This window comes from Pseudocercospora fijiensis, assembly GCF_000340215.1.
Source record: "Pseudocercospora fijiensis CIRAD86 unplaced genomic scaffold MYCFIscaffold_1, whole genome shotgun sequence".
NCBI lineage: Eukaryota > Fungi > Ascomycota > Dothideomycetes > Mycosphaerellales > Mycosphaerellaceae > Pseudocercospora > Pseudocercospora fijiensis.
This window is the reverse complement of record NW_006921532.1, coordinates 2362445-2386930: the sequence shown is the minus strand read 5'-3', so window position 1 is coordinate 2386930 and position 24486 is coordinate 2362445. Positions and strand designations below refer to the sequence as shown.

General features: G+C 51.1%; 8 protein-coding genes across 8 annotated transcripts; 5 read left to right on the top strand and 3 right to left on the bottom strand.

The window, feature by feature from the left end:
* Positions 1 to 50: 50 nt before the first annotated feature.
* MYCFIDRAFT_54801 (uncharacterized protein) lies at positions 51 to 1364 on the top strand. The gene is made up of 5 exons (XM_007921912.1): positions 51 to 174; positions 239 to 364; positions 416 to 745; positions 814 to 973; positions 1035 to 1364. Exons 1-5 carry the CDS (start codon positions 68 to 70, stop codon positions 1212 to 1214), a joined length of 903 nt encoding a protein of 300 aa, XP_007920103.1. The 5' UTR covers positions 51 to 67; the 3' UTR covers positions 1215 to 1364.
* Positions 1365 to 2841: 1477 nt separating this feature from the next.
* On the bottom strand, positions 2842 to 3777 carry MYCFIDRAFT_15917 (carbohydrate esterase family 1 protein; the record flags this gene model as incomplete). The annotated part of the gene is made up of 1 exon (XM_007921464.1): positions 2842 to 3777. A coding segment is annotated over one exon (936 nt), but the record flags the coding sequence as incomplete, so codon positions are not given.
* Positions 3778 to 4619: 842 nt separating this feature from the next.
* On the top strand, positions 4620 to 5717 carry MYCFIDRAFT_54800 (uncharacterized protein). The gene is made up of 4 exons (XM_007921911.1): positions 4620 to 4799; positions 4851 to 5135; positions 5186 to 5222; positions 5274 to 5717. The coding sequence occupies exons 1-4, from the start codon at positions 4712 to 4714 to the stop codon at positions 5335 to 5337; spliced, it is 474 nt and encodes a 157-aa protein (XP_007920102.1). The 5' UTR covers positions 4620 to 4711; the 3' UTR covers positions 5338 to 5717.
* A 157-nt stretch (positions 5718 to 5874) lies between these two features.
* MYCFIDRAFT_217198 (putative ABC transporter, ABC-B family, MDR type) lies at positions 5875 to 10272 on the top strand (the record flags this gene model as incomplete). Its single annotated transcript, XM_007924100.1, has 1 exon — positions 5875 to 10272. One exon carries the CDS (start codon positions 5875 to 5877, stop codon positions 10270 to 10272), a length of 4398 nt encoding a protein of 1465 aa, XP_007922291.1.
* Positions 10273 to 11468: 1196 nt separating this feature from the next.
* Positions 11469 to 12752, top strand: MYCFIDRAFT_209571 (uncharacterized protein). The gene has a single exon (XM_007922834.1). It carries the CDS (start codon positions 11698 to 11700, stop codon positions 12658 to 12660), a length of 963 nt encoding a protein of 320 aa, XP_007921025.1. The 5' UTR covers positions 11469 to 11697; the 3' UTR covers positions 12661 to 12752.
* A 680-nt stretch (positions 12753 to 13432) lies between these two features.
* MYCFIDRAFT_212971 (uncharacterized protein) lies at positions 13433 to 16429 on the bottom strand (the record flags this gene model as incomplete). Its single annotated transcript, XM_007922833.1, has 3 exons — positions 13433 to 13458; positions 13542 to 13936; positions 13986 to 16429. 3 exons carry the CDS (start codon positions 16427 to 16429, stop codon positions 13433 to 13435), a joined length of 2865 nt encoding a protein of 954 aa, XP_007921024.1.
* Positions 16430 to 17059: 630 nt separating this feature from the next.
* MYCFIDRAFT_28461 (uncharacterized protein) lies at positions 17060 to 18194 on the top strand (the record flags this gene model as incomplete). Its single annotated transcript, XM_007921681.1, has 3 exons — positions 17060 to 17089; positions 17225 to 17653; positions 17802 to 18194. Coding segments are annotated over 3 exons (852 nt in total), but the record flags the coding sequence as incomplete, so codon positions are not given.
* Positions 18195 to 22243: 4049 nt separating this feature from the next.
* MYCFIDRAFT_192025 (uncharacterized protein) lies at positions 22244 to 23732 on the bottom strand (the record flags this gene model as incomplete). Its single annotated transcript, XM_007922832.1, has 3 exons — positions 22244 to 22250; positions 22611 to 22702; positions 23025 to 23732. The coding sequence occupies 3 exons, from the start codon at positions 23730 to 23732 to the stop codon at positions 22244 to 22246; spliced, it is 807 nt and encodes a 268-aa protein (XP_007921023.1).
* Positions 23733 to 24486: the final 754 nt, after the last annotated feature.

The following is a 24486-nucleotide window of genomic DNA, read 5'->3' as shown; positions in this document are numbered from 1 at the left end:
GAAACGAGCGAGAGCTGCACTTCACACTTGAACCCCCCATATTCTACAGCATCGAACCACCGCAGCCATGGCATCAAGGGCCATTCAGAATCAGATCGCCGCTGGCGCCGTGCCGAATCATGTCTCCAACGTGTGTCCAACCGGCACAAAGTTCTGGTTGCTGGAAGTGGGCTGGTAAGTAGCAGGCATCGAGCCAACAACCCCGACCTGATGAATGCTCATCCCACCGCTTTCAAAGGTTGGAGTGCGATGAGGGCTTCGTGATCAGAGGCGGCAACACGTCAATGAAGAGCACAGAGAACCAGTCGTTCGTGAACAAGAGACGCCTGCTGCCCATGTACTGTGTCTTGATCGAGCATCCAATGTAGGCCTCCCTTGACCGCCCGGAGCAATAATGCTTTCTGACGTGAGACAGAGAAGGACTCATTCTGTGGGAGACCGGCTGCGGAAAAGACTACCCGACAGTTTGGGGCCCCCAGGTGTCGGACCTGTTCACGAGAGTCAAGTATGAGCCGCACCACGAGCTCGACGCGGCCATTGAAGCAACAGGCCACAAGTTGGAAGACGTGAAGAAGATCATCATTGGTCATATGCATCTCGACCATGCTGGAGGCCTGGACCTGTTCCTAGACCGCAAGGATGTTGAGATATGGGTGCATGATCTGGAGCTCCGGAGCGCATTCTGGTCCGTGGCAACTGGTGCAGATGTTGGTGTTTACCTCAAGCACTACATGAAGCTCGATCTGTAGGTGATCTTGGCATGATATTCTAGCCTATGGCTGGCCTGCATGAGCTGACTTTTACACGTTGCAGAAATTGGAAGACGTTTGATGAAAGAACGATGGACTTCTGTCAGGGCATCACTCTTCATCACTTGCCTGGCCACACCGATGGTCTCATTGGCATGCAGATCAATATGCCTGACAGTGGCACATTTCTATTCATTTCCGATCACTGTCATGTGATTGAGAACGTACGTTGAAGCGCCTCTTTACCACGTAGAACTATTATCCTTGCAAACTGACAAGGAATAGTGGCGCGATGGCATTCCGCAGGGATGGCTAGCTCGTGATCATCCAGCCTGGTTCAGATCGACCCAGCGACTCAAGCAACTCGAGAGAACGACCCGGGGACAAGTCATACCAGGGCACGACGAGTTCACATTCCTAGCCATGCAGAAGGCGCAGAAAGAGCGCGGTGGATTCTTCACGTAATAATGTACAACAGTACCGCAGAAATGGAGCAAGACGAATGGATGATGCATCCCGCTCATGTCTCTGTTGCGCTCGAGTCGCTCTGATTGTAGCTCTTGCTTGATCAGGAAGAGGCTATGGTAGGTAACAAGTTCAGCCCTGTGCTTCAAGCCTTCAAGAGCGTGTTGTCTACTCGTCCAACGCCAGTCTCATGATGAAGCCCGAGAGCTTTTCCCAGCGCTGCAAGTGTGGCGCCACAGGCAACATTCTCAGTATACTATGCACCTACCAGGGCACCGGGCACTAACTTTCGCTCCGATGTGTTCAGACGCTGTAATAAAAGCGATTCATTTCCACGTGGGATGCCTTCTCCGTTGGCGCGATTTGACCATGCAGGTACCACTGTTCGCGGGCGACCATCAAGGTGTCCAATCGTCTCCCAGAGCCCAGCAGCCTGGAAAGCTGATGATGTGCAAGACTTTGGCTTCGAGATCACCGTGGAGTGCAGCTGCTGGAAGGATGGGCTCGGGCTCGTGCTCGTGCTCGTGATGAGCCTTATTGCGTCGTCAGCAGCTTTTGATTTACTTCCTTCTCATCTCTCTTCATCGTTGATCATGATCCAGAGACAGCATGGCATATAGTCGAGTAGTTGCGTCGAGCATCGGAAAGGCAGTCTTGGCGTTGGAGACCGACATGATGATAACAACTCCTCCTCCTCCTCCTCCTCAGCCTCGCGTCGCTTCGCCACATCGCATGATTTCACACACAACTCCTGCAATCCGATCTGACGACTTTGCGCTCCGTCACATAATAAAGCGAGTCATGCTCCGGATCTAGACGCGACCATGAGCATCACACATCATCCTCTCGGAGTACTTACCGCAGCATCCTTTGTCGATGCCTTGTGATCTTCTCAGACGGCGCAAGTCGGCATACACCCATGCACTTAAGCGAACGCGCTTATCTCCTCCACCCGCATCCGAGATACATCCTCAGATACGAGTCAGAAGGGTTGCAGAGATGATTTTGCTTGAAGATGATCAGCATCCCACGCACTTGGCGGCATAGAGTTTTGCTTTATTACGCATTGGGAAGGAGCAGCGGGAAGTAACCGAGAGATGGTGGAGAGGGTGGTTGTTGGTGATGTATTCTTGATGAAGCTGGGGAAGATGTGGAGTAGTTGATACATAGCATTCGTAAGAACAAGGAGAGATCGTTAAACATCATCAGGCTGTAATCAGTTGCTTCTGATCGCAACACGGTTCACGTTGGAGCCCTTCTTCGCAAGGCCTTTCACGGCTTTTTTCAGGTAGCAGACTCCATTATACACAGCATGTCCGCAGGCTGTGTCCCCCTGGCAAGCCTTGATGCACTTGCCAAAGCTTTTGAGGTTGGAGATTGGTCCGTTATAAACTGATGCCGTGGTGTCAAAGCCGCACAAAATTTTGAACTTGGTTCCTTCAGGAGTCTTCCATACCGTCCCATTTGCTCCAGGACATGAAGGCGAAGGATATTCAGAGGACGAAGGAGTATTGGTGGCGGACTTGCTTGTGGTCTTTGAACTTGTCTTGGTGCCCACCGACGATGTGGGTTGGATCGAGGAGGCCAAGGATTTGCTTGCGGATACTGAAGTGCTCGGCGTGGACGAAAGCGTCCATCTCTTCGCCCAGTCAAGAAAGAGCATAGAGGCGTTGATGTACGAACAACACCCGTCTCCATTGGTAACAGTATCAGGCCACTTGTGTCCCAGATCAGATACCCAGTAGTGCGTGTTGATGCCTTTCAGGCCATTCTTGCTGCCGAATTCATATCTAATCACTTTTCCGCCAGCGAGTGCGGTGGAAGCATTTGTCGAACCAAGGCCATTTCGCTTTGACCATTCAGTCATGAAATGCGGTAGGGACGGTAAGCATTTTGTCCTTCTCGCGCCTCCAGGATAAGGAATCACATCGTCCTTGGATCCATGCGTTTCGAAAATCGGTACCGGTTTTCGTCCTGGGTTGCATACGACGGGATAAGTGCTTCCATCGCAGCTGCTCACTTGCTTTCCATCTTGCACATAATATGCTCCAGCAAAGCCACCGAAAGCTGCAATCTTCCTTGATGCATTGGGGTCGCAAGCAAGAATGTTTACCGCAAACCCCCCTCCGTTGCTCTTGCCTGTGGCATATATCATCGCGTCGTCGACACAGTATTGGTTGCTGATCTGTTTGATCATGTCCATCGTGAAACCGATGTCATTAGTCTTGGCTTTCGGATCTCCTTGCCATTGATTGTCGACGCCATTGGGATAAGCCACGATCATATGCGGGTTGACCGTCGAGGCCGAAAATCTCGAAACCTTCTCCTGTTTCGCACCGCTCTCACCTCTGCCGTGGAACGAGAATATCAACCCGTGTGCCGCATTTGCAGAATATTTCTTGGGTAGATGAAGCAGATACGATCGCTTGATTCCGTTGCTCGTAATGCTGACATTGTTGCTTTGGCCTGCGGCCCCGGTTTTGATGCCGTTGGCGAGAGCCTTGCCACAACCTGCTGTCTTGGCAGCCCTGCCAGCCGCGATAAGGACACACACTAGGCCAATGTATCTTGCAAATACTATCATTACTACGGTCGATGCTTGATTTGTGTTCTAAGGCACACCCACTTCCTCGATCACGATATGGCCTTGGGGTGATCCAAAACAAAGCAGGTCTCTCGGGGCCATTGTCGTTTTGAATACCACGACCGGCCATGGCTCGTTACAAAGAACTCCAGAATTTGCCACTTGAATTCGTCGTCTATCTTTGCTGGTGTCATTGCCTGAAAGACGGATGCTGCTTTCGTAAAGAGTCTTCAGTGGCTTCTGTGCGATCCAGTCCAATGACGTCCCCGATCTTTGTGTCTCGGCCGCGGAAACGTAATCAGTCATGTTTACGGGAAATGTACGCGTAGAGAGGGCGGTATTGCATCGCGCTTTGGTCAATGCTTCATACGGATACTCCATCAAAGGCGCTATGGGGGCCATTTTGGACTGCGTCATTTCGTTCCTGGAGCGGAGCAGCTATAGTGGCATCCTCGCAAGGTAATGAGGTCTTTCATAAGTGCAAACTCGTTGTTCGACCTTATCCTCTCATGATGGGCCACAGCATACTACTCGGTCGCGTTGTTCTGATCGCGATGTGGGAGGCGAACGCATGGTCGTACTGGTCCTTCGTGCGATTGGAGCGAGATGTGGCTAGATTCATCAGTGATCTATGCCAGCGCATCGCGTGCGTCTGCAGCGGAACGATGAGCGTCCTGTTCATGTTGATGTATGGGAGAAGGAGCAACACGGACGCCAAGGAGACTGGGGTCGGGAAGGTGGGGGTTCACCTCGTGGATGCGTCACTGGCAAAAGATTTGGTGCACCCTGAAAGTGTCTTTGCGCGACATATATGGAGTGTACTCGGAGATCTATCTTCACAGGACTCCATATTACCGAGCTATCACGACTTACTCAGATCTCGAATTCGATCTCGCCAACCACCTAGGACAAGATGTCGCTCACCGGCCCAAATGGACAACCAATCAACCCTGAAGAGACTGAGAACTTCGAGGAGATCGAGAAGCAGTTCGCCGTGAAAGGTACGCCGAGAGAGACCATATCTAAAGCTTTACGATCTGATATGGGCGCAGTCGTTGAGCACATGTCCACCTACTGGGCCATTCTTGAAAAGATGCCTGGCTCCAAGCTGCGACTCACCAAGATGGACGACGAGATCCTCGAGCACTTCAACACCGAATTTCCAGACTTCGATCTCAAAGCCACCATAAACGAGGACGAAATGAAGAGCAAGGCTGGCAAGGAGAAGTGGCGTAACTTCATAAACGCGTATGAGAACAAGGTGGAGGACTACAACTTTGGCACGATGCTGCGGGCAAACCCTGCTACGGAGTATAGTGAAACCGGAAGCATTTTCGGTGAGCATTGGAAGACATGATGTAGATGTGATGTTGCTGATACGTGAAAGCTGTGCGCATGCAGTTCTATGCCATTGAGATCGCCAGGTGAGAATGTTGAGGTCCTGAACTAATGACACTATCTCTGACTATGCACAGAAACCGAGCTGGCCTCAATGATTGGATTTGCGAGAAGGCCAAAGCCGAAAAGTCCTCTTCATGAAGCGACATTGCGATTACCGAAGCTCTTGCCTGTGCCCCGAGCCGTTAAGAATGCCGTTAGCAAATCCATCCACCTGCAGAAAGTCAACTACCGCAGCTTCAGCGCAAAAGGACAAATACCGCCACGCTGGAAATCGTGTCGCGTCAAGATTACCTACCGCTCATGACTGTTGTCCGGCGTCAAAAGCTGCCGCGAACGATATGCAGTACGTCGATGTAAACCTTGACAGAGGGAGGACACATTGTGTGTTGGTCGTGTTGAGTCCAATAATGCCGTACACTGGTTAAACGACGTTCGGCTTACAGCTGCAGAGAAAGTAGATAAAAGGTAGTGGGCTTGGCGCTGGTGAAGAACAATACTAAGGAACATTCTTGGTCCCCATCTCGAAGCCCTTGTTCACGAAGTCCAAATGCAACTTCACTCGAATTCTAGAATGGCCCGTGCGAGGAGATCTCGACACCTCAAACACTTTTGCAGCTGTCAAGCTCTTCAGCCCGCAGAACCACGAGACCGAATGGCATCTTCCATCTAGCTTCAATGGCTGCGGAAAAGTCGAGGAAGCATGGCAAACACTCACGGAACACATCAAATGAGAGCATTGCAGAGTCTGTAGCGTCTGACTCTAGCACCTACGAACAGCAAGAAGCGGCGCCATGGCGGGCGCTCTTCGCTTTCACAACCAGAAGGAATGTACCTCTTCTGGTGTTTGGCATCGTTGTCTCGATCGCAGCTGGTGCAACCAGTCCTGCACAGAGCCTGGTTGTCGGCGAGCTGTTCGACGGCTTCACGCGCTACGCTGCGGGGACTCTCGAAAATGAAGCATTCATGAAACGCGAGTCGAAATATGTCCTTTACCTCACGATCATTGCTGCTGCAAACTGGGTTCTGCATTCCCTCGAGTTCATGGCCTGGCTTGCCTTTGGTGAGCTGCAGGCCAAGAGCGCACGCGATCGACTCTTCTATGGGCTTCTTGATAAGGAGGTGGAATGGTACGATATGCGAAAAAATGGTATCGGAGCACAGTTGCCAAGAATGCAAGCTCAGATTCGTGAGCTTCAACTGGCAAGTGCGCAGCCTCTAGGATCGATGTTTGCATTGGCCGCGACCGCAATTCTCTCCTTACTTCAAGCATTTCTCAAGTCATGGAAGCTCACACTCGTAACGCTTGCTTCATCGCCTGTCATTCTGGCGCTTGCGGTGTGGGCAGGCAATGGCATGCAGAAGAATTTGTTGAAACAGCAAGAGAAGCTCACAGAAGCTCAAAAGTACTCTACTAGCGCTTTTGCCGCCATAGAGACTGTGAAATGCTTCAATGGCCAGGGACTAGAACGCGACAAGTATTACGACGCCATCGCAAAGGCTGCACGGTGGTACGGATGGGTCGCACATTCGAGCGCCCTTCAGATGGCTTTCGTGGTCATGCTTTCCGTGTCCATGTTCGTCCAAGGCTTCTACTATGGCGGAGTGCTGATCGCTCAAGGCCACATCGACTCTGGAGACGTGGTTACGACCTTCTTCTCGGCAATTGGCGCTTTCCAGGCCATTCAAGGTATTCTGCCACAGATGATTGTTCTTGAGAAAGGCCGTACTGCTGGCCACACGCTGCGAAAAATCATGGCTTCCGTAGAGGACAAGTCGTTAGCAGAAAAGAAGGATCGCTTGCTCTCACCCGGACAATGCAAAGGCGACATCGAGGTCAGGGGTCTCACCTTCGCATACCCATCACGAAAGGACATACTTGCTGTTCAAGACATCAACCTGCAGATCCGCAGCGGTGAGATCACGTTCCTGATTGGGAGGTCTGGGTCCGGCAAGAGCACTATCAGTCAACTGCTGATGCGCTTTTACACATCGCCGCCGGAAACGATCTTCGTGGACGGCCTTCCGCTTGAGTCATTAGACACCGCATGGCTACGGACCAATGTCACGTTGGTTGAGCAGACCAGCCTTCTGTTCAATGATACGATGTTCAGAAACATTGCCTTTGGTCGAGGCGAGCACTACGGCGAAGTGCAAAGCGAGGAGATCTTAGAAGCCGTACAGTTTGCGCTGTTGCAACTAATGATCAACGACATGCCCCAAGGGCTTGATACTATGGTAGGCTTTAAAGGTGGCAATATGTCTGGAGGTCAACGTCAGCGTGTGGCATTAGCAAGAGCCAGGATAAGAGACACGCCAGTGCTGATCTTAGATGAGTCTACAAGCGCGCTCGACCACATCACTAGGACTCTCATCATGGAAGCGATCCGGCGTTGGCGTCAGGGCAAGACCACTATCATCATCACCCACGATATCTCTCAGATCACACCTGACGACTACATCTACCTTCTGGAGAACAGCAGACTCGTACAAGAAGGTTATCGCAAGCATATGGAGAAGATGAAAGGAACGCCGTTCCAAGATTTCCTCTCCGAGGAAGAGAAAATGTTGAACTCACCTCTTTTAGCCCGCCACTCGACCGATGAAGAATCGCTTATGGACACGGACTCATTGGAGTCACTTCACATCTACCACGATCGCTCCGGCTCGTACTTCGATCCTCTCGATGCAGCGCTGACCAGAACTGAGACCAAGATCAAAAGGCAGTCAAAGTTGCCTAATGTCTTTCAAGAGGGCAGCCCAATGCCTATGATGCGTGCATACCAGACAGGTCCTTCATCAGCCTTCGCATCGCCATGGATGCGCTTGGCTGGAAATTTCTCTCCTGTAGACACACCAGGAATTGGGCAGAAACGCTCGCCGCCTTCACCGACTCAAACCACGCCTTCAGATCGCAGCAGTCCGGGTGGTGCTACGCGTTGGTCGCAAGCGTTTGAGAAGCTTGTCAATCAGACTGGAATGTTTGCTGCCGAAGCTAGACGGCCGGTCTCTGGTGCAGCGAGGAAAAGACGACCACTTCAAGATATTGAAGAGATACCGTTGACTGGCCCAGAGGACGCGCTGGCAAAATTGGAAGGCGGCGGTGAAGCTGAGACGGACATCGAGGAGAACAACAAGAAGCTCAAGGTCATCTTTCGCACTATATGGCCGAACCTCAGCTGGCAAGCCCGTGTTGTGTTGATAGTCGGCTGGTTGGGGGCCACCATTCATGCTGTGAGCTCTCCGATATTCTCATTCGTGCTGTCGAAGCTACTGGAGACCTACGCCATTCCTGGAGGTGCAAAGAATAAGCAACTTGTCTACGCGCTTGCAATTCTAGGCATTGCCTTGGTTGACGCCTCTGGGACGTACACATACCGTCTGCTCCTCGAAATATGTGGTCAGTGGTGGGTCGACGCTGTGCGTCTCAATGCGTATGAACGTATTCTGGACCAAAGTAGAGACTTCTTCGAGAAAGAGGAGAATGGTGTCTCAAGACTGACGGAGAGTCTCGACCGCAATGCCGAAGAGATGCGAAACTTGCTTGGTCGTTTTGCAGCACTAACGTACGTCGCTGCTCTAATGACGCTCGTCTCACTGGCATGGGCGATGAGCTCTCAGTGGAAAATGACACTCATCGCGCTTTCAATCGCGCCCTACATCTTTGGAGTGACGAAGGTGTTTGCGGCCGTCTCCGAGAAATGGGAAGGGCTAAGCAATGATGCGTCCGAAGCTGCCTCTGCCATCTTCACAGAGACATTCACCAACATCAAGACTGTTCGTGCCTTGACTCTGGAGAAGCATTTCCTGGCCAAATACGTCAAAGCGACCGATTATACGCTTCGCGTCGGTATGAAGCGATCTGCCTATGCAGGATTCTTCTTTGGTCTGTCCGACTCCGCAGGCGCATTCAGCACAGCAATGATCATGTACGTTGGCGCCAAATTTGTCACTCAAGGCGTCGCCGTCAAGGACGTACTGCAAGTCTTCACAATGCTCATCTTCACCATCACCAATGTGAGCGCTATACTGGGCTTCATACCTCAAATCGGCAGTTCGAAGGACACAGCTTCAAGGCTTCTTCGTCTCGCCAAGATGCCCAAAGACTCCCACGAGCATCTCGGAGATACTCGCATCACCACGGTCGGCGACATCGTCCTTGACAACCTTCGCTTCTGCTACCCATCTCGTCCCGAACAAACAATTCTCAAAAACATCAACCTTAGGCTCCAACCCAACACCGTCACGGCCATCGTTGGCGGCTCAGGAAGCGGAAAGTCCACAATCGCGAACCTCCTCCTCGACCTTTACAGCACAGCGACCGTGCCAGGCTCCAGACCTGGCGACCTGACCTTCGGCGGCCGCGACATCAAACACATCTACACACCATCCCTCCGAGCCATGATCGTGCCTGTCTCTCAGACGCCAACCCTCTTCGCCGCCACAGTCTCAGAAAACATCGCATACGGTCTCCCCAAAGACCATCCTCGGAACACACCCGCTCATATCTCCTCGGCAGCCCAAGCAGCCACAATCCACGAGTTCATTCTCTCCTTACCTCAAGCCTACAACACGCCCATCGGCGAAGGGGGAATCGGACTCTCAGGAGGTCAAGCGCAACGTATCGCGATCGCGAGAGCGCTCGTGCGTAATCCTTCCGTTCTGATCTTGGATGAAGCTACCTCAGCTCTCGATGTGGAGTCTTCGAATATGATTCGCCAGACGATTCGAGAGCTTGTCGAAGACAGGAGCCGAGAGATCACGATTATTATCATCACGCATCATAAAGATATGATGGAGATGGCGGAACGAGTTGTGGTTTTGGATCAGGGTAGGATTCAGGAGGAAGGTGGGTTTGAAGAGTTGATGAGGAAGAAAGGTGGGGCTTTGAATAATTTGTTGTCTGGTGGGGAGTGGAATGTTGAGGATGCTGAGGCTGAGGGTAGGAGACCGGTTAGTGTAGTGAGGAGAAGGGGAAGGGGCGATCAGCAGCAGGTGCCTTTGTTGAAGGATGTGGATTGGAGTCGGAAGAGGACAGATGGAAGGGCTGGGAGGAGAGGTGGTGGTGGTACATGATGTGAAGGTTGTAATGAGTACACTAGTGATGGATCTTCTATAATTCCTTCCCAGCGAGTGCAGTGCGCCAATATTTACAGCTCCGTCTGAAACGTGCCGTCCAAAAGATGCCGTCGCTTCTTCTCGAATCGTAAGCAGCCCAAAATACGGAAGTTTCCCTGCTCCGGCCCAAATCATGATGGCGGTGTTACTCGAGCAGCGAGTGTTGCCTCGCTTTCGAAAGCTCAAGTTCCTGGTCGTCCGAGATCTGTCTTGCCCCTTCTTCTGTGTCTCGGCCATGCTCGCCGGGGCTTGTGCTTGACTCTTTGGCTCCCAATAATCCGGAGCTCTTCTATCTCTTGTCGTATCTTCGCCTTCAGCTCTGAGATTCCTCAGCCCCCAGCTTCAGTCTTAGATATCTCTTTCGCTAAATGTTTGAGGAAGGGAGTGCCGTTAGCCATGTTGGATGGATTGATAGCTGAGAAACTACAGTCAGCATGGGTTCTACCGTTCTAGGAAGCTCTCTCTGGGCGTGGATATACTTGTGCTGGAGTCAGCCGAAGACTTGTAGGTAGGTGGCATGGAAGGCGCGTCTCGGTTCAAGAAGGCTTTGGTGGCAGATGTGTCGAAGCCATTTAGCGGAGTATGTGGTTCAGAGATGGTGGGTGTAGAGGCTTGATGAGGCGCATTGCTTCCACTCGCACTTCCACTTGCACCTGCATTTCCACTTCCACCCGAGCTTGCTGCTGCTGCTTGTCGCTCTGTTGCTTTCTGTTGCCAGACATTGGCGGTGGGTGGGAGAGGAGGAGCAGGGATGCTCTCTTGCTTTGGTGGCTGCGAGGTGTTCGATGGAGCCGGCGACGTGGTGTTGGATCGATTCTGCGGCGTGCCCGTGCCCGAGCCTTTACGGTTGTTGTTGTTGTTGGTGTTGTTGCGACCGACGTTCTGCCATGCTCTGTAATGTCGAGAGAGAGCGGTTAGACGCGACATGCGACATGAGGCGGAGGTCGGAAAGAAGTGTCACTTACCCGGACATTCTGGTCATCTTTCGTATCAAGCAAGTCCTGTCGACCTTCTCGCGCGCGCCTCTGATAATGTGTTGCAGCTGCTCCGATGTTGATATGAATGCGAGCGACTTTGTTCGATGATGCTAGAGTAACACTTATACCTTGGCTCACCGTGATGAAAAGCTTCCACGCGACAGGTTGACTTTCTGACAACCAGGACACCAATATTCTAGAACAATGCTTGAACACATCCCGAGCACAACAACAACACTTCATCAACAGACCTGCGACGAAGAAGACTTCACGTAAGTCATCGATAATCAAAGACTTTCTAGAATAGCTCAGCCTCGGCTCTCATTCAAGCTTCCATGTGAAGACCATACTCAGTCTCTCACGCCCACTCCCTCTCCATCCTAACACCTCACATCAAACCGCCAAAATGTCTACCGTAAGTATCGCAAATATAAAAACCACAGAAGCGTCCCTCTCAACATCCGACGGCACACCCCTCTACACAAAAACCTGGCACCCATCCACAACGATCATCGTCCGTCTCGTCTTCGTGCACGGCTTCAGCGACCACTGCAATTTCTACGGAATCCTCTTCCCAACCCTCGCCTCAGCCGGAATAAAAGTCTACTCCTACGACCAAAGAGGCTGGGGCCGCAGCGTAACCAAACCCTCCCAAAAAGGCCTCACAGGTCCAACATCCCTCACAATGTCCGACATCACCGACTTCATCCACGCCCTCCCACCCGAAGAGCACAAAATCCCTCTCTTCTTGATGGGCCACAGCATGGGCGGAGGAGAAATCCTCTACTACGCCGCCACAGCCCCCCAAAACATCAAGCGCCAGATTCGAGGGTATTTGGCCGAAGCTCCATACATCCGTCTCCACCCAACCGCCATGCCATGGAAAATGACCGTTCTCGCGGGAAAGATCCTAGCAAAGATCCTCCCTCACGCGCAAATGCTGCAGAAACTCGACGTCGGGAAAATCTGTCGAGATCCGGAAGTGGGTAGAGAATGGGATGAAGATCCTTTATGTCATGATACCGGCACATTAGAAGGTTTGGGCGCGATGATTGATCGGGCGGCGGAGTTGGAGGAAGGGAGGGTGAGGATAAGAGATGAGGGGGACGATAAGATGAGTGTGTGGGTTGGATTTGGCTCTGGGGATCAAGTTTTGGATTGGGAGGCTTGTAGGAAATGGTTTGAAGAGGAAGTAGAGGTTGGGGATAAGGAGTTTAGGATTTATGATGGGTGGTATCATAAATTGCATGCGGAGCCGGGAGAGGATAAGTTCAAGTTTGCGAAAGATGTGAGTGAGTGGATTTTGGCGAGGACAGACAACGGTGCAAGTGAGGAGAATTTGCAGGCAACGACGAAGCCGAAGCTTTGAGGCAGTACGGGTAATGAGATATGATCGTGAAGGGTTCATGACGTGACGAAGCTAAGCATTCAGAATCTGCCTTCGAGGGCCTGTTCTTCCCGATATCGTGACAAGCTCTTTGCGTTCAGTGGTAGGCCGCACATCGCCATAATAACCCCGACCCAAATGCTCCTCGCTGTCTGTCTATCGATGCTCCTCCTCCAACGCCATTCCAATGGTTGAGTAAAGTTCCTATCTAGACCAATGCCATCGCTTCGGTCTCTTCTTCTTGTTACTCGCCGCCTTCTTGACACCCGATGCAGACGCCGGAGTGCCGTTCACGCTTCCACCACTATTGCCTGCCGACTTTGCTAGTGCCGTGCCTTCTACACCGGCAAGTTCAGTCAAAGTATCCTCGTCCATGTCCGAGAGCTCTTCTGACATGGCTCGTAGCACTTCGCGTCCAGTATATCGTTCTTCGTGAATAGTAGTCCCGACCGGATCGAAGGGCATGAGATACCAAGGCACTCCACCTTCAGCAAACACGTCATGAGGTTCCGCATTGCTGGATTCGCCACTTGCAGAGCTATTTGGTGCAGATGATGACCGCGAAATGGGTGGAGATAGCGGCTCCGTTGGCTTCTTCTTGCTCGCCTCACTGGTCTGATCAGCAACAGAAGAGGCATAGCTGGCGGCTTTAGATGCAGCTGTATTCTTCTTGTTTGGCACGGGTACCGTGTCTTCTCTGCCCGCCACATTGAGGTGGATCACTGCCTCGTCTGTGTGCTCGTCGGCATCGGCGTCAGGCATATCGACGTCGCCGTTGGTCTGCACCTGGTCTTCAGCACCTGCGATAGCTGAAGCATCAGAACCTGATCGGCGCTTTCGAGTGGATTCGACTTCTTCCTCACCATTGACCGCGGCTGTTGCAAAAATGCCCATCGCATCCAGCTTGCGGAGTTCCTCCTCCAGCTCCCGACCACGAAGCTCGGCCTCCTTCTTGGTAGCTTCCTCAAGCGGCTCCTTGATGGCTTTGATGATGCGCTTGGCGAGTCTCTTCAGGTCTTTCTGCTCTTGGGTCAACTTCATGTGTTCTGCGGTCCCTGGTCGGATCTCATTCAGCTGAGTATGGATCGTCTCAATGTCGGCACCAGCGGCAGCTTCGCCGTCCTTAGCAGCGAAGGCATCGCTGAAAACCTTCGTCAGGTCACGCGAGAAGTCGGACACAGATGTGTAATAGCGCTCACGGAGTCGTTGTGCAAGCATATCAAGACCAGGCCGGAAGGCGCGGGTCTTCTCGTCGAGCCTGCGCTTTGGTTAGTGAGGAGTCTCTTGTGAACAACGCCAAGACTTACTTTTGGGCACGGTTCAAGATTGGCCACAGCATAGGCGGTACAGGGAAGTAGACGGTGTCGACGAGCTCACGGAGAAGTTCAATCTCCTGCAGGCGTAGGAGCTCACGAGATTTCACCGCAGCAGTGAGGTCCTTCAAGTATCCCATGTCCTTCTGGAGCATTTCAGCGAAATCGATGCGACGTTGCAAGCGAGGTCCGCCGGCAGAGCCCATGCCTGCAAAGTTGCGACGAGTAACCTCCATGCTAGAGAAGCTCTCCATCTGCAGCTGAAGTCGCTTGAGAAGAGCGGCGCCTCGGCGAGCCTCGCGTTTCAGTGTCCAGTATCTGCAAGCCTTCTCCACAAACTCCTTCCGCCTACGAATGGTGAAGCGAGTAAGACTTGTTTCTACTGTGTTGTAGACGACTGCCGGAACGACGGGCGCGCCAGATGGCAAGCGCCAATTCATCTTTGGGTCTTTTTTGTTGCGTCTTTTGGTGACTGCTATTGTGTCTTCTGCCGAAGGCCCCTCTGCTGAGAAACCGCCGTCAGGAGGTGGTGGCGCGCCGAGCTCGAGGGCAGTAGCTTGATTGTCTGCCCACTTGCGATCCCTCATCGTGTGCTTGTACCAGCGCCTAGCCTCTTGGATTGCATTTTCAGTGTCGTGCGTGCGACGCCAGTCTGGGGGAACATGTCTGTCGCAGAATGCTTTCAGAGATGTCGTGTCGATTGAACCCTGGTTCTGAGACTTCATCTTCAAGAAGAGTCTGGCTCGTCGCGCACATGTAACGTGGAACGCCCGGTAGCAGGTTTTGTTGCCACACTGAATGCATGCTCCCATTTTCTGCTCACAGATGTAGCAACTCAGCTTCCATCTCGGCTTAGGTACCTTGTCGACATCCTGAATCGGCTCCATGAACGTCATGTTAGCAATCGTCACTTCGGGGATCCAGATAGCGCATAGCAGGTGACTCCATCTAAGAGTGCTGGTCTGTTTGAAGGCGCCATCCACATTCGGGCAGAAGATGCACGTGGGCGTTCCGCGACCAATCTCTTTACACTTGCGGCAGAACCATTGACCTTCAGGGATGAACGGGACTCCATAGCACTCCTGATGGACGGCTAAATCACACCCATCGCAGAAGATTATAGCGTTGGCGTTCTCGCAGTCACCATCGTCGCAAATCGAGCACTTGCTATCTGGCTCGTCTCCCGGGGGGTTTGGATCACCATTGACTGCAGCTTGAGAGCTCGAACGAGGCCTATGCGTTTGAGCATGTCGAGGCTGAGGTTTTGGGATTCGTTTTTCCAGGGCATGGTACTCCTTCTCGATTTGTGTAAGCGTTATTTCAAAGATGGCAGGCTTGATCGCATCCACGCCTTCCGCCTTGCGCTGTTCGTTGACCTCTTCAAGCCAGGCAACATCCTGCTCGTCCATGTCGTACTCAACTCTTCCGACTGGAGGATGACCTTGATGACTCTCAGCAGGTCCATCACTTTCCAGCCGAAGGCTAACATCGGCCTCGTCTTCCACATGCTGGTTCTCGGAAAGCCGTATCAGTACGTGAGGAGGTAGATCAAAGCGATCTGTTTCCTGATAGCCGACTCCGGCCATGGTCCGATCAACGTAGTTGACCTTGTTCTCCTTCTGATTCTCTTCATACTGCAGAAAGTGGTTGTACTGACGGTAGGACGGCTTCGGCAAGTTCAGGCGTTCTTTGGGGTTGTGGGTTGGCAGAGGCATTATTCGAGGCGCAGGAGGTGATCCAAGCCCACTAAGCATAGATTCGGGACGTCTTGGTGGCCGACCAGGTTTCCGCCTTGCAGGAGACATCCCATCCTCCGCGTCTACGTCTTTCATGTCCACATCACCATTTATAGAAGTCGGGCCATTGAGTCTGAGCTTCTGGATCTTGGGGTCGTTCTTGCTCGTCCTGCCATCCACTTCATCTGCCGAGAACAGCGAAAGACCAGCAGCAAGATCAAGCTCTGGGTGGAACTCCTCCCAGCCCCGCTCTTCTCTGGGTTTGTAACCATCGCTGGCCTGACTGGCAGCTGCTGCGGCTGCGGCGTTGCTATAGCGAGGTCGCGGCGTGGTCGGCGGGGGAGCGTATCGTTCTGGGCGCTCACGTCGTGGGCGCGTCTGCATGGCGGAGCGCGTGGTGGTGGGTGTGTCATTGCTGTCGTGATTGTCCTTCTCTCGTGGCGCCCTTTGCCGCGCAGCACTGGCGACTGGGTCTCTGGGCTCTCGTCTGCGCGGTCGCGGTGCTGTCGATACCAGGCCGGCCGCTACGGCCTCAGCGCGGGTCATCTCGTTCCCGTCCTCGTCGATGTACCTGCCACCGCCGCCAGGGCCTCCAGGGAGGAATCGCCGCTTCTTGTGTGGTGGCTCGGTGGCAGGCTCAATCGATGCCAGCGCGCGCGGAGTGCGGTTTGCGCGTCGCGGTGATAAAGCCGGCGCGGCCATTGATGCTGCTGCCGTTCGAAGGGTAGTGCCTAGTGGGATGCACGTGTCAACGCCGTTGTCGCTTGTTTTTTAGGCCCGCAGAAGCGAAGCCACAGCGCATGTCTCGTGAAGACAGCAGTGTCTGCGCGCAAACTTCTCGAAAGATGTGTTTCCTTATGCGTGTCAATAGTAGCAATGTCTGAAGGGCGCGAGAGACTAGCTCGGCGTGCTTTCGCCGCTCCGATGCGCGTTAGGTGAAGTGAGGTGAGATCTTGAATCAGCCAAGAGTAGGGATGTCGCGCTAGCCGGCCGATACTACTGCAGGCACTTCACCGATGGCGAATTCTTTGCGTGCATCGTGACATGCTGCCGTATTTTCTCTCTGTCTTGCCACACAAGCCACGCACTCCCGAACCATACTTGTGCTGATGCAGCAGATCTACGGCATATCTCCTCGACGGTTTGAGGCACGCCATTATTCGGCAATGATGAGATAAAGCTGGACACAATCGAGGCACAATTTGTACAGCTTATTAGCGATGATGGAGGATATTCGACCTCTCACAGGCTGGACAGTTGTCTCATGGTATAACATCCATCCCTTGGACTCCCAACCTAGCATGACCACAGTGCTTACAGCTCCTTCCCGGCAGGCTATGTGGTTGGATTTACTTCATCGCTGTATGTATCCCTTGAACACAGCATGTACTTATTGCATTGTCTTGAAAATGCATTTGCACTGCTATTAAATCAATTCACGCTTTGCAACAACAGCCCGACGATCTTCGTATCACGCGTCGTACTGATCAGGAGCAGTGGACAGTCTCCTTCTTTCCGCAAGCTATCCTCAACCACTCCAGACGAACCACGCAAGGCATGCTGCCAGACTTTCCGCTCCTGAACGTCTTCGGCTTTGGCTGCTACACTCTCAGCGCGCTCCTGTTCCTCTATTCGCCGGTTATCAGAGACCAATATGCAGTTCGTCATCCACATTCGCCAGAGCCAACGGTGCGCTTCAATGATTTGGCTTTCGGAACAATCGCCTTTCTCATGAGCATAGTCTGCTATAGCCAGTTCTATCCTCGGCTCTGGGGTTGGGAACAGAAGCCCAACGTTCAGCGACATGCCCTCCGGATCACGCTTGCTCTCATTTCCGGCGGACTTGTTGCCCTTGGTGTAGTGTTTGCCATAATCTTCGCCGAAGGCAACGGTACAGATGGAATGAAATGGTCATGGATCGACTTGGTAAGTCTCGGCGACATTTCTTCACAAATTGAATTTGGCGCAAGCCAAGCAATGGCCAACAACGTCTGGAACACGTGTGAAATGGTTTATTTAGACCCACTGTCCGGAATATGCTTGTTGGTCATGCAAAGCTGATGTGTCGTTGCAGGTCTACTGTATGGAGTACGTGAAGTTGGCTTTCACAATTTTCAAATACATCCCACAAACAATCTCAAACTTTCACAGAAAGTCAACACTAGGCTGGTCGATCACACAGCAGCTGCTTGATTTCACGGGTGGCATTCTGAGCCTTTTCCAGCTCATCATTGACAGCAGTCTGCAGAATGACTGGTCGGGGTTGATTGAACAAAATCCTCTGAAGTTCGGGCTGGCAAACATTTCTCTGGTGTTCGACATTATTTTCATACTCCAGCATTTTGTCTTATTTGGACCAGTGGAGGAGACAGCAACTGCCAAGGTGTCCAAGCATGATGCTGGCGGTATTGCCGATAGAGTCAGTGACGAGCGAGAGCCGCTGCTCCCCAATATGGACCGAGGGTAAAATTGGCCCTCATTATTAGCCATAGATGTATCTTTCGAAGGGAAGTTGACGATCGTGCAGTGTTACTGATCGTTCACTAATAATGGTCAGCCAGAACTCGAAGCGGCCGTTGGTTGGCGAATCGCGCAAGGTGCCCAACGCACGAATGTATACATCAAGCCAGGTCTGACCCGCTGACCTTTTTGAGGTCGTGTCGCCCTGCAGGCTGCTGTCCCATAAAGCCTCTTTCCCTCGAAAGCTGTGCCAACTGCCCGGTGTGTTTCAGGTTGCTTGAGGCTTTGGGCACCAATAATAGTCTATTTAACGAGGAAGGCGTCTGGTGTGGTGCACATCGCACCGCCGCTAAATGTCAGAGTTCATGCACTGTGCATGCATGGGTATGCGAGAGGATCAACTTATTATCAAGAGCACCGCGCGGCGTGCGGCCTGCAGGCTGCAGCGAAGGCTTGTCGACTCTCCCCGCCAGGGACCTTTTCCACCCCGAAGGCTAAGCTGTCCAAATAATGTCGGAAGGTCATTGACACAGCTTCGGGATTTATCAATTCAGGCTGACGTTGCCTCAAAATTTCCAAAATGCCTGTCTACACTCTACAGCATCTTCAAGGTTGCATCGGAGGGACAGTAGAGACTGGCGGCCCGTGGAAGCGAGGCTTCTGATTCGTTGCGAACCACGAGCCCCACCGCAGGGTTGCGGAATCTGGAATCTCACTTTACGATCAAAAACACCCGACATTGCCAATGGTGGGCGTGCGTTCACGATGGAGCGTGCGCCGGCCAATGCCAAAGCCAATCCCCTGAAGAAGTCATGAACCTCGTACGGCGTTCGTCGGGTAGACTGGGATTCTGGCCGGGTTGACTCTCATCAGATCTGTGTGATCGCAGTTCGTGGGACTGGAGCTTTAACTTTTCAGGGGAGACGTCGTTGCGCAGGAGATTCCGAGATCTGCACGCAGCTGCATGGGTGGTGGCGATCTAAGGAATCTGCTCTGCTCTTCGACGGCTCGACCTCATCCCCCCCCCCCGCGTCCAGCAGGCCAGGCCAGCGTACATGCTCGATGTCTCCGTGGCCAGCGATAGCACTGCTCCCAGTCTTCGAGGCGAAAGTGACCACGTTCGCGAATGACGCGTGAGGCCGAGGCCGAGGCCGAGGCTGGAGACGGTGCTGTGAGCAATGAGCAGCTATTCTTGTATGTCAGGAAATTTAGCGTACCACTGTTTGCAACAGTGGTTTACTTCCGGAGGGCGTTATCCACTGACTTAGTATGGTTTGCCTAGTAATCGACGGTGCTTTTCCCATTCTGGTACCGTGTTAACCTTCTCGGTTATACTTCTAGTTCTAACCTTATCTCTATGCCCCTTTCTTATATATAGATCTAGCTCTTTCTATAATAGCTTAAATAGCACTTTCTAGTTATTATTATTATCGCTATGCCGCCGCCGTTTAGGCCTAACCGCATACTATATAATATAATCGATGTCCGAAAGCAGCTATTTAATATACTATAGGGGTTAACTTTCGAGCCTAAGCGCTTCGAGGTACTAAAGGGCTATATAAGCAATATATATAAGGAGGCGAAGTCGCAAAGGACGAAAGATAGATTGCAATAGCGGTCGCACTAGTATTATCGTTATAGGCGCGATTAGTAGCGGAATAGGTCGCCCTCGGAGGGCATTCGTAAGGCTAAATATAATAAAGAGCCGTATAATACTACAATCGTAGTTATCTCGTACTTCTAGAGCAAAGAAGAGGCTAATCTATATAAAATTAGTATCCGCCGTTACCGAGTCGACCCTTCTATAGTAGGTAATAACCTATACTACTATAATCTAAAATATATAGATATTAGGTTAGCTAACAACGCGCTAAGGGTATTCCTCGAGGAGTTAATAGAATAGCGCAAATTTAACGTCGCTAAGGTACTAGACTTTATTAAAAATAGCCTATTAAAGAACGAGTTTAGTAAGATTAGCGGACAGTATATAAAGGTTAGCACTATCGCCTAGTCGAAGATTAGGCCTAACCTAAAGAAAGTGCGTAGTACTAAGCGAGGAAATGCGACTATTTAGCTAGACGACCTTCCTGCTATACTTAAAGGCCTTTATAATAATATAGACAGCAAAGAGCTCTAATACTAGGCGATTTCTAAGAAACTAAAGGGTAAGATAGAGCGCGGTATCGTCTTCTAAACCGACTAGTAGCGAGTATTATTAAATAGCGAGGCAGGAGATGTAAGTGTAGCTATCGTTGTTGTTGTTATTAGTAGTGCTATTGCTATAGAAGGTAGGCGTATAACTAAGCTTACGAGCTTGCGTTCTATTATTCTAACTACTAACTTTAAAAATTTAAAACATTACCGACTTATATGCTATATAGTTGTTCTTACTAGACGCAACTTATAAGACTACCGACCTTAGCTAGAGCCTTTTTACTATACATGTTCGTAATAGGTTAGAGTGTTAGTTGCTAGTAGGATATATACTGCTCGAATCTTAGAAAGCTAAGCTAGTAGAAGCCGGACTTCGAGTTATTAAATCGTAGTTACCGCACTAGAAGGCTATTGCAGCTATAACCGACGACTCGGCCTTAGAACAGGCGGCTATTAATCTCTCCTTTAAAGAGCGACCTATGCTTATTTATCTCTACTAGCGCTACGTTAAGGAGACCTTCCTTCGCTCGTTTCTAGAAGCCTATTATCCTGAGATTGTAAAGCGATTCTACTACGTAATCTACTACGCCCGCAGCGTAGGAGAGGTTACTATTAATATAAATTAGATATAGGAGTAGTTAGGAGAGAAGAAGCCTATAGACTAGCAGAACAAGGTCTAATATATACGCTATAATTAGACTAGCGAGACTTTACGGAAATGGGCTACTTAGGCACGGCTCTATAGTCTATTGTTGCTGCAAATAAGGACAACTTCGCCTCTTAAGGGTTACTACTATACTATTAAGTATAACCGCAACAAGCGGAACCTCGTGTTCTATAACCTATATAGTACAATTCTCGAGGTTCTTAAGGTAGACGACAGGCTAGCTTATAAGGCACAACTAGCTAGCTATAGGGTTAGCAAAGGCATATAATATTAGTACTAAAAGGGCCTTCTAAGCTTCGAGTCTCTATAACTACCGGCCGCTTAAGATCGCCTTCGAGAATAGGTAGATATTGCTATTAAATTAGAAGCTAAGGCGGCGCCTATATATAAGGGCATACTACGCAGTTATAACTATATAACTCCGGCTCGCTGTAACTGCCTCGTATAGTTTCAAACCCGCCTACCTTATTACTATATTCTACGAGACTACCTATTTAATAGACTAGAAATTAGTAAGCTATAATAGCGACGATATATCGAGCTGTTTCTAGGCCTTAACGTTATGTTTGCTTACGAATACTAGCGCGTTCTCGACACTTAGTAACTCGTAATCGAAGGTTACGAAGAAGACGCCGTTTCCTTAGTACAAACACCTCAATTAAGAGACCTTCGAGGCCACTTTAAGGAGGCCGTAGAAATACTAAATCTAAAGTACTAGCGGATAAAGGACGACCCTTCTATTAACCCTTCTATAAAGGACTTATTCTATGCCTTCTACGTACGGAAGGTAAAGGACTTCTTAGACAGTTGCTACGCACTAAATATTAACTAGTTTATCGCTAACCTATAAGAGGTCCTATTTATAGGTAAGACCGAGCGATAGTAGACAACTTAGCTACCTTCTAAACTAGCGACACTAACTCGCCCTCGATTGCTACTAACAACACCGGAAACGCATTATATCTATGCTAATATAACCCTCCGACTATTACTAAAACGGCGCGTTTAGTCGTTACCTATTCGATAACCTATGTTTATATTACCTCCGCTAGGCGACCTTACTCCGAGGCTATTTCCGCGCCTTCTACCTCTTCTACTATATATACCGCGCTGCGAGACAATATTAGATATATAGTCCTTATAACCGCTCGATATAGACGACGTTAAAGAGGTAGATTTAATAGGGGATATAATAGTACGAGGTCTACCTACGCCGCTAGGCCTTCGCTATTTAACTAACTACTAGTATTAGGGTAAGCTATTATAGGTCTATATATACGGTATTTAAGAGGTTAACGGCTACGCTATAGACGACTATTGCTTCGCCGATAAAGGCCTCTCTTCCTTCTTCGAGCTTCTTATCTTCTATAACGTAGACGACGACCTTATTAAGATAATAATAGACTATATAAAGGAAGACGATATCGAGCGAGCCGCTAGGCGATTAACTAGCTAGATAACAGACGACTCGGACGACGACGCCGCTAATAACTTGCCTAGTAACGAGCGAGTTAGACGAGAAATAAGAGGTATAAGGATATATAGTAACCGCTAGTTAACCGCTAGTAGTAGTAAGTTAATAATAACTCGTAGACTACGTACTAAGCAATAATAATAACGAGGTCGAAGAGATAGCAATTAGCGAGAGCAAGCCTTCCGCTATAGTCGTAGAAGAAAGTAATTTTATAGCGATTCTATAGCAATAATAGTATATTTAATCTTAGTCTATATAATAGTCTTATCTACTGCAAAATAGCCGCTTCTATAATAGTCTCTTCTACTGCAAAATAGCCGCTTCTATAATAGTCTCTTCTACTGTAAAATAGCTACTTCCGACAGCCGATAGGCTCGAGAGAGGCGCCCTTCTTAACCTAAATCGTTACTAACCCGAGTGGTTCCAAACGCCACTAAACTGGAGGATTGCGGGTGGCTTGTTGCCTAGTAATCGCTAGTAAAAGACTGTGTCCCTGACTCCGCTCTAGGTTCAGCTAAAACTCACTAAATTTCCTGACATACAGCAGTAATCCAATGAGCATCAGCGCCAATCAACACCATCTCCCGTTCATTGTGTACTGTAGCCCAAACTCTCTCAGCGCGCGACTCCTTCGCTCCACGCGCGGTCGTGCATGCGGTTGGTCCGGCCTTCATCATCACAAAAAGCAGCGTTGGCTGTGGACGGGACCGGTCCAAGCGCATACGCGTGCGATGCGATGCGATGCGATGCGATGCGATGCGATGCACATGGGTGCGGGCACACTGCACGGGCAAGGAGGGAGTTTGGCGCCGTTGCCCATCATCATGAAGGCAGTCGCAGTCGCAGCGGTCGAGACTGAGACTGTAGGTATATGACGGGGCTGCAGAGCACGCGCGCAGCCGTTCTGTCGGCCTCGCCCTCGCCGCCCTCGCCCTCGCCCTCGCCCTCGCCCTCGCCCTCGCCCGCACACGCACACGCACACGCACACGCACACGCACACGCATACCGCACCCCTCCAGCACCACCGTCCATGTCTGGATGCACGCTTCACGCGCCTCGGTCAGCTCGCAAGTGGTGCCGCAGCCGTTGATTCTGGCCTCCGCCTCCCAGTCGGCGTCAATGTCCAGGCAGAACAGCGGCTCCTCTGCCCTCTCCAAGCGTGACTCTGCAATTTCTGGATTCGGTCGCCTCGTGCAGGCGATATCCTTGCAGAGAGCTGCTCGCCCTGCCAGCGATTCAGGAACAAGCATGGCGCCTGTGTACAGGCTGGTACGTCACAGAATGTTTCTTCCTCTCTCCATCATCATTATTATATGCCTCACGTCTCGCTCGCGCGCATCCATCCAGCCTCCACTCGCTACCACATACTCGCCAGTGTTTGCCATATCGTAATCCTCCTCTCTTGCGCACCGCACGCACGTGCACACGTGGCCTCGCCCCATTCCTTTGCTTCTGAGATGCAATAGACTTTCCGTCCATCACATCCGGCACGGCCTCCTTCGATTTCGCTTCGTACCTTGCATTCGAGCATCCTGAGACACCGAGACACTTCCTACAAGCCAGTCGCAATGTCTCTTCAGGGCATTCGCGAGCTGCGCTTCAAAGCGTTCAGCCCCACTTACGATTACCCTGCTTCACAGTACCCTCATCAATCCTTTAATGGCCGCCGCGAATTGCGCGCGATCGACAACGAGAACATCACAGAGCGCCCGCACAGTACTTCACGAGATCGAACGAAAATGAACAGAGTTGACACTGCCATCCATGTGCCGACTGCCAATGGCCATGTTCCCATCGATTCGCAACACGACGACTTCGCGAAGCCTTACAGTGCGAGACGGCAGCAAACCAATTCAGACACTACAGCACACCGAACGAAGAGCATCCACGAACCACACGACTCAGCGCAACCGACTTTACCTGATCTCACCGGAACGGATAATGGCACGGAACAGACAGCCTCTCCCGCAGACTTTGGCAAGCATGGCTTTCACATCCCTACAC